Below are 14,975 nucleotides of genomic sequence, written 5' to 3'. Positions count from 1 at the left end.
AGGCTGTGCGGAGCGCAGGCTGAGTGCAGGGAGAGGGTAGGGGGAATTGAAAAAGAGTGAGAAAGAGAAAGACAGAGGCAGAAAGAGAGAAAGTGGGAGGAAAAGGAGAAGAGAAACCGAGAGATTGAAAGAGGGGCAGACCGAAAAAGAAACGACAAGTCCTCCATCTGGAGCGAGCGGTGAACTGAGCAGAGCAGAGCTGAGCAGAGTAGTTGCGAGGCTCAGAGTTGGGTGGTTGGGGCCGGACCAGGGGTTGAGGAGAGAAGGCGAGAAAGAGAGCGAGAGAAGAGAGAGGACTGGCTGCCTGGGTGGTCCAGATGGGAGGAACGAGACACAAATAGCTATAATTTACTTCAGGAGGCCTGTAATTACAGGGCCAGAGTCTCTCCGAGCCACCCAGTTCCTGTTGGGATCAAAACCCCACGCTGCAGAGGTTAACATACGAAATGTCAAAAAAGGTTTAACAGATGTCAAAGAGGTCCACGAACGGAAAGGGTTCCATTTTGTAGTAGCCTTTTTTGATTAGAAATCTGTGTGGCAAGGAAACTCAAACGGAATCGTGGGGGAACTGTATGTCTGAAGGACTGTTTCTACATCGAGTCAGATTCTTTGTACATGTGCTTGACGGAATGAACAAAAGTTCAATTCATCCAGCAGAATGGGTGTAAAAAGGGTTTAATAAAAGTCACATAAACTCAAAGAACCAGTTTTGAAATCTTTGTTTTAAAAATAGTTTCATTTTCTAAACCAGAGGAGTCTTCAAAAGCGTTGAGAAAATGACTCATTTTACATCTTCTTGTTGTGGTTCCTTTGAAATGAGAACTTCTAGACTTGACGAGAACTTGCCCCGTTTTGAGTTATTTTCTTTCTGGGATGCACTGAGCCAGGCACTTTAAAAAAGACACCCCTGACTGCAAATAAACGAGGTGTCTTGATTTTCTCAAGCCCCTGTGTAGGTAATTAAAGCCTTGAAAGCGAAGCCTAGAAATATTGGACTGTGTCTCCAAGGCCCAGAGTTCTAACCTGATCTCACACTTTCGCGGCGTAGGCTGAATAGTTTGTTTTTTCTTTTCTCCCCATCAATTATAGGAGCCTGCTCCAGGCTGGGGGGAGGTGCAGAGAGTGTGAGGGAAAGAGAGAAAGAAAGAAAGAGAGGGGGAGACAGACACAGAGAGAGAGAGAGAGAAAGACAGAGGCAGGAGTAGAGAAGAGTATTAAGAGGAGGAATAGATGCTAAAAGAGGTGAAGCCAGGATTTGAGCGCAGCGCGGTGAAAGTGAGTAAAAGAGTGATGAGAGTTAGAATTAAGAAGGAGGTAGCCCTTGTTTCCAAACTTCCCCCACCTCCCCCCTTCCCTTCCCTCTGTTTCTCTCTCTGGGGTTGTCATGTAGTGGGACAGCGAGAGGGGCAGACGGGCCCTCTGTGATCCAGCGCGGCATGTTTCATGTCCACTTGGCACAGGCACAGATCCCCCCGGCTGGCAAACTCTTTTCAGGGCAACCTCCTGTAATTAGGGGGCTGGAGTCTACCGCACAGCACAACATAGCTCTCTCTCTCTCTCTCTCTGTTTTTTTTTTCATCCTATTCTCTCTCTTTTCTGTTCGTGACCACCTCTGACATCCATATTTCTCTCTATAAATCTCTATAAATCTATTTACCTTACTCTTTCTATCTCCAAGCGCTTTGATGTCTTTCATTCTCAACTTGTGCATCATAACCGCTGCCACTCGTCGTTCCCCCTCGACCAACTCTGCCACTGTAAAAAGTATTCAGTTTCTTCTTTTCCTCCTTCTTCTCTTCTCTTCTTTAATGATGCTGTTAAGGTTGACTTTTTTGTGCTTTGACATCTAAGCTGCCTCAAGGATGAACATAGTATACAGAGGAACAGCAAGTCAAGTGCTTGACATGATGATTTTCCGTTTATTCATAATGTCTTTGTCCATATCTGCTACCCTGAAGTAGAGTGTTGAAGGGTTTTGGGGCATCAGAAAGCTGGTTTTCTAACAGGGCACATCTGTTTCGCAGAAGGAGCCAATGAGAAGCTGTATTACTCATTTCTCTTGGCCAGACGCTGACTTGTGTGAAGTGCCTTCAAAACCAACACTGGCGAAGGCCAAGGGCGTTGGTCGATATATGTGTGTGTTCTTGTGTAAGTGCGTGTGCATATGTACGCACGCAAGACACTTTGTTATAGGATCCAAATGTGTGTGTGTCTTTGTACGTGAAGCATTGAGGAAATTCTGTATTAATGTAAGCATAATATACAGTGTGTCTGTCTATATCTCTCAAGGATTCGGTATTCATTAATCCTTTATTTTTTTGTTTCCTTTAGCTGGCAGTCGGGTGAGCCAGGAGCTTCGCTACACCAGGGAGAAGCAGGGAGAGGAGTCAGTGTTTACCTCACAGATGCTCATCCAGACCCCCAAAGAGGAGGGCACCAATATTCTTACCCAGGACGCTTTGCTGGTTCACATGGAGGCTGCCCTGTCAGCCAGCAAGGTCCAGGTGTCTCTGTTTGGGAAGTAAGTAGACCACAGACATGTTACGCAAAGAGTTTTCTTGTGTATACATTATTGTCAACGCTAAAAATTGTTTTCTTCTTCATAGATCGTGGGATCTTAACAAAATATGCTATAAATCAGGAGTCCCTATTATAGAAAATGTCATGATTGAAAGGGTAAGTTAACAAAGGAACACTTACATTTTTTGTCATTGATTAAATATTTCCAGGAACTTCAGATTTGTGATGTTTAATCATGTTTCCCTTCTGTTTCCTGATCCCAGATGATTGACAAGCTATTCCCCTGTATGATAATCACCCCATTGGACTGTTTTTGGGAAGGGGCAAAACTACAGGGAGGCTCCGCCTATTTACCGTAAGTCTTGGAATATTTGACCCAACTTCATTTTTTTTTTCATATTAAAACATTTCATAGAAACTCTTGGCTCTCCCTTTGCTGTCATTGCTTCCATCTGACGTTGCAGTCTAGAGCTTTTGGAGGGGTCCGTAACTTTTAACACATGCTCGATGGAGACATACAGTTGGGCTTTCAGTAGTCTGTCAGTGGGTGCTGTGACTGACAGCAGCGGTCAGTAATAGAGTTCTTTTAGGGCCCAGAGAGGGACTGGAGGGGGGTGCCCTGACAGAGAAATTCAAAGAGAGAAAGTGACGGAGAGATGCAGCCAGTGAGGGAGGGATGGAGAGAGAGGAGATGGCTGCAGCAGCAACTGGGTGGTGGGTTGGTAGAACGGAGGGCGGGGAGGCGGCGGTGGTGGTGGTGGCAGGGGAGCCCTTTGGGTCAGACAATGGTAAGCATTCTTTCAGTTTACGAGTGAGTGTCCATCAGCGCAGGGGCCCCGGAGGAGGGAGGGGGGCCGGCTTTGTCAGCTCACGGCTAACACTCGGCATTCTCATGGTAATGCCCCGGGCTCCCAGCTCCCAAGTTGTCCAACAAATAAAATGGGCAGTATTCAAGCCTCAAGTCCCCCGAGAAAGACAGAGAGAGGCTACAAGACGGTTAACAGTGGAGTCTGGGCGTATTTGGGCATTTGCGGATTCAGGTTTTTTTTTTCCTTCTCCTTTTTTTGGGCCGAAGTTCTCTTGAGAAATTGAGTCACTGAAAGAGAGCTTTTTTTTGTCGTCAGAAGTGATATTTCAATTGAGGCCCTCATTTATAAAAGATAGTTTAGACCGTAGCAGATGTTTCTTTGCAAACAAATTATTTGTTGATATGTCTGTGTAGAGCTGACAGCGGTATGTTGCATGACAAGCCAGCACATACAGAAACAAACACAAGTTTCCCATCCTTAGCATCTCCCAGTTGGCTTGTGTGAAAGCAGAGTGAAAGAGTGGGAGATGGGGTCTTTGATGATTCACACGTCTTCTAAGTATTCCACTAAATCACACAAAGTGCTCAACATCTGTTGTTATTTATTAATTGTAGTTTTTTTTACTCTTTTTTTTTTTCTTGCAAAGCTGAAGAGAACTGGGGGTGGTCACTGAGGCCAGTGTCCCCCTAGTCAGCTTCCGCTTCACTTCAGCCCTGGTTTTAAATGCAAAAAAAAAAAAAAAAAAAGAAGAGCGAGATAGAGAGAGAGAAAGGGGAAGAGGGAGAGGGAAGAGGGAGAGAGGCAGATTGGGAAAGAGAATGAGGAAGAGTGAGTGAGTGAGAGAGAGAAAAAACTTGGGAGAACAAAGAGCAGCAATCTATGAAAAAACAAAAGGGCCCAGGCCCGGTTCACTCAAGCAAAAACTAGCTGATAAAGGAGTGTGTCTTTGCGAGCAGCAGCAAAAGGGACCCTGGTATGTGGGAATAGGAGAGGAGCTCTCTTCATGAGCCATTGGAGGGAGATTGAGCCCAGAGTTGAGATACTTTGGGATTCTTTTATTCCTCTCTCTTTCTGGCTGACTTCTGTCTTACTTTGTCTCACCGCAGAAAACGTCCATCCATCCTTAAGTGTTTTCTTGCACCGAATCACAGAATCCTCTTGTTTGCTTTACTTCAAGTACAAATCCTTAACTGGTAAAAAATGACACTTTAAGATAATCCTGCCATTCTGTAGACAGGTGAAACATCTCCTTATCAGTTCAATTGTGATTTGAAAATTTCATAAACGCAGTAAAAACAAGGCTTTGCAAACCACAGAGAGAGCTAGTGATGTAGGCCAAAGTATGATATACAGCTACAAATTTATGATAACTTCAAAGCATAATTCACTTCGGTGGATAGACTCTAAAAGCCAAAAGCATCTGAAAACTGTTTAATAGTTTAGTGTAGATTTATAGACCGAATTCTGAATTTATCATAAGAAGAAGGAGGATGGTGGACTCAGGCATCCCTTAACAAACAGTATGAAAGTCCCTTCTTTGCTTCTCCTCTCATCCCTTACCTATTTCCCTCCCTTATAGCCTCCCAACCTCGCCCCTTCCCTCCCTCCTTATCAAGATGTTTGGGAGGCAGAGGTAATCGTTATGACTCAGTGCAGGACATGGAGGAATGGAAGCGAGCAGGCAGCCACCGTGCCTTTTCCCTGGGCATTGTGGCAGCGTGAAACAGGATAATAAACGCTATTTTATCCTGTATCTGCCGCTATGCTCCTGCGTAACTCAGCACAACGAGGGAGAGAGAATTGAAATGAACTGAAAGAATCATAGCTTTTCTTGCACACAGTAGCAGGAATTCAAAGCCGGCATATAGTGACATTAGAGAGCACAGTGCCTAAAGCATATTTACAGTTTCTTCTTCATATTATGAATAGAATATGTTTGGGTTGATGATAATCACAAGTATGTCTTTGCTCTCTAGGGGTATGCCAGATATCCAGTGGATGAATCTCGATCCAGTCAAGCTAATGGAGGAACTGAGTCAGTTCACTTCACTGGAAGGATTTAAGGAGATGTTGGACAAAGCACAGGTGAGATACACAACTTCACACTGATTTACTGAATGAATGACTTAGTTACTTACCTACTTGCATACTTTTTCCCCATGTACTGATGTTTTTGTGTGATTCTGTAGGTGGGCCATGCCTACATGAACAGGCCTTGTCTAGACCCCTCAGACCCCGACTGCCCTCGCAGTGCACCCAACAAGGAGCAAGGAGAGGTAAACTCACACATAAGCATGCAACTTTAGTCATTATATACACAAATCTGCAGTAAGTAGGTGAAGAAAGTGGCTCAAAATGCACAAATACATCTAACATATTTCTCTGCTGCTGTCCTTCTGTGCAGAGTCCTGACATTGCTGGGCGTCTCCAGGGTGGTTGCCATGGTTTCAGCCGGAAGTTCATGCACTGGCAGGAGGAGCTGATCTTGGGAGGGCGAGTAAAGAGCAGCCAGGAGACTCTGCTGAGGTGTGTTTGTATTTATTGGATGTAGATTTTAAGACATAATGTAAGGAAACAGCTTCAGGTGATTATACGCAGTATGCAGTAGGTTTCCTCTTGTCTTATTGGAAGATGTAGTAAGGCGGGGGTGTGATTACTACCAGCCGAGCAGGCAGCCAGTCTGTGAGCCGCCGTGACTGTGGAATCTGTGTAACCCCTAATAACCCAACAGACACATGCTAGGAATGCCTTGTACCGAGAGGGATCGGTTTCCTGCATGACCCTGGTCCAGGATAGACCAATTAAACATGACTGACAGCCACATAAAGCTACCCTGCTACACATTTGTAGTGTAAGGTACTGAAGAAGAAAAAGAAGGAGGAAAACAATCAAACTTACATTTTTCTGAAACTGAAGTCTCCTAATAAGACAGCTTTGTTTTTTTCTTATTGACTTCAAGTGGATTTGAGAGCATGGCCAATACAAATGGAGTGACAAGCATTGGGTCAGAGCCCAGATCATGACCCACACAAGCCCAATAGAGCCTTGAATGAAAAAGGATTCCCGTCCCATCTGCAAGAGCCACACTTACTCTTGGATGTGATTTATGATCATCTCTTTCACAATTTGAGCAGTACTGCTACTCACTCTGCCCGGGCCAAGAAAACCTGAGGACATCTGGGATCGCAGCCGAGAGAACGTCAGACAGACAGATTAGATAACACCTGCTTTTAGCTGTTTACATTGGCAGACAGACAGGCAGGCGGGCAGGCGGACAAATCCTAGAAGAAATGACACCTGCCTTTAGCCATTCACAGAAAGCCATGCTGCTATAAGGGTTAGGGATACCAAGAACGTCTAAACAGCCAGACTGGATGATTTTTAATGTGCTAGTTTTGAGATGGATGAAGCAGTTGAGGTTTCGTCTCAGCTCGACACACAATAAACCACGTTTGCAGGGCGAGCCTGCGTTTCTCATGTGTCCCAAGCTTACAGTATGTGTGTGGGTGTTTTGCAGCGCGGAGGCTCTCCAAACCATGTTCCTGTTGATGAGTCCTAAGCAGCTATATGAGCACTTTAAAGACGACTACGAGATTCATGACATCAACTGGAATGAAGAAAAGGCCACTGCCATCCTGGAGTCTTGGCAGAGGAAGTTTGTGGAGGTACGAAGGAACACACATACACATTTCACGTACTACTGAATGCACATGACTCACTGAAAAGCTACAGAATCAGAGAACAAATGAGAAAAACGAGGAGGCTTTCCCCTGTTCCTATGGAGGCTTGTTTTGCTTTGGTGTACACACACATATATGTTGCATGGGACTTACTCTGCTGTGTCTGAATTCCATCAGTCTTCAGCTTCCTTGTAAAGCGAATCGCAGGGCAGTTAAGTGTGTGTGTGTGTGTGTGTGTGTGTGGTGGGCCAATCATCTCTCTCTGTCAGAGCACTAGTTATAGGAACAAGCTGTTGCTGTGATAGCTGACACCCACCACGGTGAGGGTAAGGAAAGAGGGAGGGAGAAAAGTGAGGGACATGAGGAAAGGGAGGGAGGGCAATCAGACTCATACGACAGAGACACAGGACCTCCTCCGCACACATTAAAGAACAAGAACAGATCCGTTCGAGATTGTGAGTGATGACTAAACGCCTACAGGTAAAATAGCGTCGGCCCATTCATGGCACTGAGTAGAGAAAGCAGCCTCCTGAGCCATGTGATCCCATCCTTTTCACCTTTGACCTCACAACCTCTGGCATCTGTGCTCATTACTCCTCAGTTGTTATATGCATACACACACACACACACACAGCTAGCACATGTAAAAACACACATTCGTGCTTACTCTCACGCACATACACATGTCAAAGGGACAGGGGGCTTTTTCTGTTTTAGGGCCCTAAAATATGAGGTGGTAGGAAAGAACTGAGGAAGCACTAGTGGGACTATGGGAAGAAAAAAAAACAAGTGTTGTATGTCTGACATTTTGGATATGGGAGTATTTAGTGGCGTTCATGACCATTATTTTGATATTTATCCCTCAGGTGGTCCACCAGAGTATCCCAACAAACTCCAGCCAATCCATCCACGCTTTCTCCACCACCACCCTCAACGACATCATGAAATCCTTCTCTGACGTTAGCGTCATCAGGGTGGCCGGAGGATACCTGCTCATGGTGAGGATAATAATTGAGTTATAAGTTTAATGAAAATATTTACAATGTGTCCTTTATTCCAGTGATTAGTAGTAATAATTTTATATGTATGTGTCCTCTCTAGCTGGCCTATGCCTGTGTGACCATGCTAAGGTGGGACTGTGCCAAGTCCCAGGGGGCCGTGGGACTTGCCGGGGTGCTGTTGGTGGCCCTGTCAGTGGCTGCAGGACTGGGTCTCTGCTCCCTGCTCGGCCTCTCTTTCAATGCTGCTACCACACAGGTACAACTTAAAGAAAAAACACATATATGATATAGTGTACTGCAGTTTACTAGGAGGCTAGATCTTTGAGGGAGTCCTCTTTTGATTTAAAGCCCGGGTTTTGATGTCACACACTTCAAATGTTCATTCTGACCCTTTGTTCTTGCTCTCCCATCGTTTCCCATCCCAGGTGCTTCCCTTCCTGGCACTAGGGATTGGTGTGGATGACATGTTTTTGTTGGCTCACTCCTTCACAGAGGCCGGAAGTAACATCCCCTTTAAGGTACCTTTAAGAGTCTCTTCTTCTCCTCTCTTCTCATCTCCTCTCTTCTCCTCTCCTCTCCTCTGACTTGTGTTTGTGTTTGCCTTCAAGGAGCGGACGGGAGACTGTTTGCGTCGTACAGGCACCAGCGTGGCTCTGACTTCCATCAACAACATGATCGCTTTCTTTATGGCTGCTCTCGTACCCATCCCGGCCTTGAGAGCTTTCTCTTTGCAGGTATGTTTTGTACGCACTCTCTCACACACACAAGCGCGCAGACATAAACACATGTACACAATCACACACCAAGAGGCCTGAGGCTCCTTTGAAAATGAAAGAGATAACTTAAGAGAGGTGACATTTATTCAGAGCAAGGAAAGCCTTTGTTCCCAGTTTTATTGCCGCAGCACCTACAGGGCCAACATTTTTGTGTGTGTGTATGTTCTTAAGTGTGTGTGTGTGTGTGTGTGTGTGTGTGTGTGTGCATGTGTGTAATGTGGAATAATCAGAGCAAAGAGAGTGATGAACAGACAGAGAGAGAGCTAGAGGGAGAGGGAGGGAGGAGTGGATCAGTATATCACTGGCCCGTCAAGGCGGTTTGCTCTGATCTGTGACTAACTGTGGGTGGTCCGAAAACACACAAGCACACACACAAATACGCACACATAGACATACACACACTGGAAACCACAGCCAGTTAGAATGTCAGCTTCAGGGGCTGGGGTGAGTGGGGAGGCGGCGGTGGTGGTGGTGAAGGGTGATGGTTTTGCTCAGACTCGCAACATATATATCCCCCCCCCCACCCCCCCACCCCCTCCCTGCTTCTTTCTCTCATTCTTTCTAGCAGTTCTTTCGTTCTGGCCCTCTTTTCTTTCTTTTCTCTCAGTCTCTCTATCCCTCTCCCCTCCTGGCTTGCTTAGTATTCCTGGCTGGTGATTTAGAGTAAGGCTTTTCTTTACTTTCTGGGCTGTGGTCTGAGATACTAAAAAAAATGGAGCCCTGAATCTCCCCAGCTGGGGTAGGGTGTCTGTAATTTCACATGCTGTTCTCTGTCTCTTCTCACCTCGTTTTTTTTTTTCTCTTTTTTTTCTGTCTGCATTTCTCTCCCTAGGCGGCCATTGTGGTCGTGTTTAACTTCGCCATGGTGCTGCTCATCTTCCCTGCCATCCTCAGTTTGGACCTCCACCGGCGCGAAGACAAGCGTTTGGACGTCCTCTGCTGCCTGTACAGCCCCTGCTCTGACCGTGTCATCCACCTCTCTCCCCATGAGTTGTCGGACGCCGGAGAGCAGCCGCACACGCCTACGACAGCAACAGCGCACACGCACCAGTACACGGCGGGATCAACCATCACCACCAGCACCCAAATAACCACCACGGTACAGGCGTTCACGCAGTGCGACGCAGCCGGCCAGCATATCGTCACGATCCTACCGCCTACCTCTCAGATCTCCACCAGCCCTCCTTCCATCATCCTCTGCCCCACTTCCCAGGCTCAAGGTGAATAAAGCTTCTCACAATTATGTTTTAGATAGTAATGATTCCAAAACACCAGTCTCCACTTGTACTTCTATTTATCAGCGTTTGACACTTCCTTGTGTTTACCCCCTCTAGCCATCACACCTTCCCCCACCACCACCTCTGTGCCAGACCCCTATGGCTCCCAGCTCTTCACCCCTACCTCCAGCTCCACTCGGGACCTTCTAGCTCAGGTGGAGGACTCCAAATCAGGAAAGGAGTGCGTCCCACTCCCGTTCCTGCACTGGAATCTGGCAAGCTTTGCCAGGGAGAAATATGCCCCTCTACTCCTCAAACCCAAGAGCAAAGCCATCGTGGTTGTCCTCTTCCTAGGCCTCCTGGGCCTCAGCCTATATGGGACCACCATGGTGCACGATGGCCTCTACCTGACCGACATTGTGCCACGCGACACCAAGGAGTACGATTTCATCGACGCCCAGTTCAAGTATTTCTCCTTCTACAACATGTACCTGGTGACCATGGATAGATTTGATTACGCCAGGTCACAGCGGCTGCTGATCCAGCTGCACAATGCCTTCAACTCTGTTAAATACGTGGTCAGAGACAGCGACAACAAACTGCCCCGCATGTGGCTGCACTACTTCCAGGACTGGCTCAGAGGTAAGAATACAGGCTCAGTAATGTTTTTTTTTTTTTTTTTGAGTGAGTCAGGTGATAATTTACTCTTTTCCCCCCTGAGGATTACTGATATCTGATGATGTCAGAATCCGGTAGAGGGTGCAACAGGTTTTTTCAGGTGTGCTGGTTACTAAAGACAGGAGTGAATGGATGTGTGGGATGGGGGTGAGAATGTGCAAAGGGTGACTGAAAGTTCAGTCACACTGTTTACCCTCATCCACCTGGGCTCAGGGGTGGTGCAGTAGACGGGTTGGGGTCATAGGTTATCTATGCATGTGTGTGTGTGTGTGAGTGTGTGTGTGTGTGTGTGTGTGTGTCCTCAGGCTAGGACGTGTCAGAGGCCCAGTCAGGAGGAAGTAATAGCTAACAGGTCAATAAGAGCCAGCTGAAAAAAAGCGGCAGAAAAGGAAACTTGATATTCCACACTTTCGTCATCATTGCACACATAGACAGACAGCTCTTGCAATTATGATGTTATGATAAAAGTTAGTTATGATAAAAGAAGAGGTAATATTTATAAATGACAACCACAATAACCTTTTTTTCTGTTTTGCCTCTCACGCAGGTCTTCAGGCTGCTTTTGATGCTGACTGGCTGGCGGGGAGGATTACCTCTGACAGCTATCGTAATGGCACAGAAGACGGAGCTCTGGCATACAAGCTCCTCATCCAGACCGGTTCCAAGAAAGAGCCTTTCAACTACAGCCAGGTATGTCCAAGAGCTACAGAAAACACTTTAAAACAGAATCCACATGTCACTCTTACTGTATGTGGACCTGTCTTTATACTATTTATCCTGAAGAAAAAAACTCAACAAATGAATCATTTTTCTCTAGCTAACTTCTCGTCGGCTGGTGGATGCAGAGGGTCTGATCCCCCCGGAGGTGTTTTACATTTACCTGACAGTTTGGGTCAGTAATGATCCACTGGGCTATGCTGCCTCTCAGGCCAACTTCTACCCCCATCCCAGAGAGTGGATTCACGACAAGTATGACACCACGGGGGAAAACCTGCGCAGTAAGTGTCTCATCACATGTATAGCAGCAATCAGAAGAAGCTGACTTTCTGTCACCTGCAACTCACTTTTTGTACCACCTCCCTTTCCCTCCTTCCTTGCAGTCCCGGCGGCAGAGCCCCTGGAGTTTGCTCAGTTCCCTTTCTACCTGAACGGCCTTCGGCAGGCCAGCGACTTCGTGGAAGCCATCGAGAGCGTGCGGGCCATCTGCGACGAGTTCAGCCGAAAGGGTGTGTTCAACTACCCCAACGGCTACCCCTTCCTATTCTGGGAGCAGTACATCGGCCTCAGACACTGGTTCCTGCTGGCAATCAGCGTGGTGCTGGCCTGCACCTTCCTGGTCTGTGCCATTCTCCTGCTCAACCCCTGGACCGCCGGCATTATTGTAAGTCAACAATCAGTTTTGTCTATGATGTTTCATCATATCCTCCTCTTCTTTTCCATCTTTTGCTATTTGTCGTACATTTTCCACCTCATGCTACCTCAACAACATCATTAGTCCCTTCCTCCCTCTCATCTTCCTCTCACTTTCTTCTCACCCCTCTTAGCACAGCTCAATAACGCTGTCTAGGGGGCCCCTTTTTCTCTGCGGAGGGCCAGTGCGCGCGCTCGCACACACACACACACACACAGGGACCTTTGTCATTCTAATGTAGGCTGGGCCGGCCTTAGAAAAGGAAATGCAAAGGAGCAAGAAAGGCTTTGCCCTCCTGAAGCCTCTACCTCCAACTCCCTTGCTGCTTTTGTCAGAGGGAGAGGGAGAGACTTGGGGACAGGACAGATCTGCCCAGTTGCGACCTTGGCCTGCTCAACCCATCCATCAGAGATGTGTGTGCATGTGTGTGTGTGTGTGTGTGAGAGAGAGAGAGAGAAAGAGACAGTCTGAGTGTTCAGCGGTTGGAAAACATTTCACACACAAGCTGGTGGGACCGGTGGCCCCCCAAATGCACACACATCCACATATCCACGACCATTGGGGGGCTAAAGTGTAGCTCAACAACAGTTCCAGTTTCAGTTGGAATGTGTTTTAATTTAAGTAGCCGTCTCTCGCTGCACTGATTGAGACAGCAACACAACACAATCTCCTCAGACAGAGAGAGAGGCACAGCTACGTGCACGTATGGTTTCCAAGCATCAGCCTGCCTGTGAGGGTTTCACCCGGCCTGTATGCGGTCGAGCAGTAAAACGGCTTTTATCATTTCCAATTTAACCGTGCCCCAGCTCGGAGGCCCTGCTGGGATCAAACGCTCCCATTGGCCGGGAACAGCTTTCTCCTCCTTGTTCTCTAAGACTTGTTGTTGCTGTTTGTATTGCGGTTTACAGTAACATCACACATTTACTATTAAAACATTAACAAAAAGAAACACTGCATTACTCAGATGTTCCATTAAAATATCGGAAACACTAAAATAAGTAATATCGGGCTGCTGTCTTGTGAAAGAATAAGAGTATTGGATTTTCACAAACAGAAAGATGTACATGAGGTGTCATGGGAGTGACAGAGTGCCCGCACTCTGTTGTCTCAGGCTCTGTCAATCATTTCGACCACCTCTGGGAAGGAAGAAGAGAAAAAGAAGCATGGAGCGAGGAGGGGGAGGCAGGGAGGGAGAAGGGGAAGGTATTAGCCTTAGGGTGGGTAATTTGATGCTATGTGGTTGAGATCCTGAGTACAGGGTCAAAGATTGTGTGGGGTGAAGAGGCAAAAGAGCTCAACTCCAGTCACTAAGGAAACACATAAATTCACTTTTACTGTTTGCATGCTTTTACTTTTATTTCACTATTTACTTGCTTTCCGCTTCCTCGTGCTGTTGTGCTCAAATATCTGCGGTTAAAAAAACCACTCGGTATGTAACAATTTCTTTCTGTTTCTTCTCATCAGGTGTTTATCTTGGCCATGATGACGGTGGAGTTGTTTGGCATCATGGGTCTGATTGGCATCAAGCTGAGCGCCATCCCGGTGGTCATCCTGATCGCCTCGGTGGGCATCGGAGTGGAGTTCACCGTTCACATCGCGCTGGTAAGTCCACAGGCACAAGTTAGAGCACACACATGAATTAACAGTCAGAAGGACTGAGCACCCGCAAGTAAACACCTTCTTTACTTGAAACCTGATACTTCAGGTCCTCATACCTAATAATCACCAACCTGTGACTACAAAAGAGTTGCTGGTAATATGATTTAAAACCACGAATGTATGGCTACTTTTAAGTGTTGTTTGCGGGAAAATTTACACTTAATTATTAATATGATTTCTTAATTATTGCTTAAATGTTTTATTTTCTCAATGATTTGCTTTTACCATTTTATAAAGGCAATAAGTCATATTCAGCAATCATTTTTATTAGTTTTAAAATCAGTGCAAAACACAAGCTCCTGTGGCTCTGCTTAAAACAGAAAGTGATTTACGTAAAATACGTGTGATTAAAGATTTACTAGGAAACTTAGAATTCTGGCTTCCTGATTCATGCTGGCAGCTCCAAACTTTCTTTCTAGCCTAGTGTGCTGTCTTGTAGTACAATGTAGTGATCCCCAACAAAACCAAATACAGGAATCCTGAAGCGTGCCAGGCCTCGCCGCAAGCACAAGTTTTGTGTGATCGGCAAGATTTCCAACTCATTTCTCTTCCCCACCCCCCCCCTCCACCCCCCCCACCCCCCTCCGCTGCAGGGTTTCCTGACAGCGATTGGCAACAGAAACAAGCGCTCTGCAGTGGCTCTGGAGCACATGTTTGCCCCAGTGGTTGACGGAGCGATCTCTACGCTGCTGGGCGTTCTCATGCTGGCGGGGTCAGAGTTTGACTTCATCATGAGGTGAGATGCAGTGTATTTGCTTCTGTGTGTGTGTGTGTGTGTGGCTTTGTATGTGCATTTGACAAGTCAGGTGAAATACACATGTGCTCACTTTGTGTGTGTGAGTGACAGTACTTACACCACCCTCCACAGCCCATGTGTTACCCTCAGGAGACGCAGTGTTTTGGTTTTACACCATTGGTGTTTGTGTGATTGTGTGTATGTGTGTGTGTGTGTGGGGGGCCAGTTGTCTAGCCTCACTCAGGGGATGGGAGAAAGCCTTGTGGGGGGTCAGGGGTGCATGCAGGTGGAAATGCTATACCCCTATTTATGCACACACACACACAGACACACACAGTGACAAATATGCACCTGGTTCTGTCAATCTGGGCACACACGCAACCGTCTCTCCAGCCTCAGAGCAAAACAAATGGGGAAAACATCAAGGGTGTGTAGCAGCTGCTCGTAAACATGGAAGTGTTCTGCTACCCACTGGGTGGTGTCTCTCG

At 46.7% G+C, this 14,975-nt stretch overlaps 1 protein-coding gene across 1 annotated transcript in view; it reads left to right on the top strand.

Moving 5' to 3' along the window:
- ptch2 (patched 2) overlaps positions 1-14,975 on the top strand; it is a 29,788-nt gene that overhangs the window by 9,587 nt on the left and 5,226 nt on the right. The window contains exons 3-20 of the mRNA XM_042429929.1: positions 2,332-2,521; positions 2,607-2,676; positions 2,784-2,875; positions 5,306-5,414; positions 5,519-5,605; positions 5,734-5,855; positions 6,847-6,994; positions 7,876-8,007; positions 8,111-8,266; positions 8,436-8,528; positions 8,619-8,744; positions 9,619-10,006; positions 10,121-10,645; positions 11,229-11,371; positions 11,499-11,679; positions 11,782-12,062; positions 13,557-13,694; positions 14,345-14,487. Of these exons, the coding sequence (XP_042285863.1) occupies positions 2,332-2,521; positions 2,607-2,676; positions 2,784-2,875; positions 5,306-5,414; positions 5,519-5,605; positions 5,734-5,855; positions 6,847-6,994; positions 7,876-8,007; positions 8,111-8,266; positions 8,436-8,528; positions 8,619-8,744; positions 9,619-10,006; positions 10,121-10,645; positions 11,229-11,371; positions 11,499-11,679; positions 11,782-12,062; positions 13,557-13,694; positions 14,345-14,487 (3,124 nt within the window). The remainder of the gene's footprint in view (positions 1-2,331; positions 2,522-2,606; positions 2,677-2,783; positions 2,876-5,305; positions 5,415-5,518; positions 5,606-5,733; positions 5,856-6,846; positions 6,995-7,875; positions 8,008-8,110; positions 8,267-8,435; positions 8,529-8,618; positions 8,745-9,618; positions 10,007-10,120; positions 10,646-11,228; positions 11,372-11,498; positions 11,680-11,781; positions 12,063-13,556; positions 13,695-14,344; positions 14,488-14,975) is intronic.

Source organism: Thunnus maccoyii, chromosome 12, assembly GCF_910596095.1.
Source record: "Thunnus maccoyii chromosome 12, fThuMac1.1, whole genome shotgun sequence".
Classification (NCBI taxonomy): domain Eukaryota; kingdom Metazoa; phylum Chordata; class Actinopteri; order Scombriformes; family Scombridae; genus Thunnus; species Thunnus maccoyii.
The sequence above is the reverse complement of the archived record's forward strand: the minus strand, read 5'-3'. Positions and strand labels throughout refer to the sequence as shown.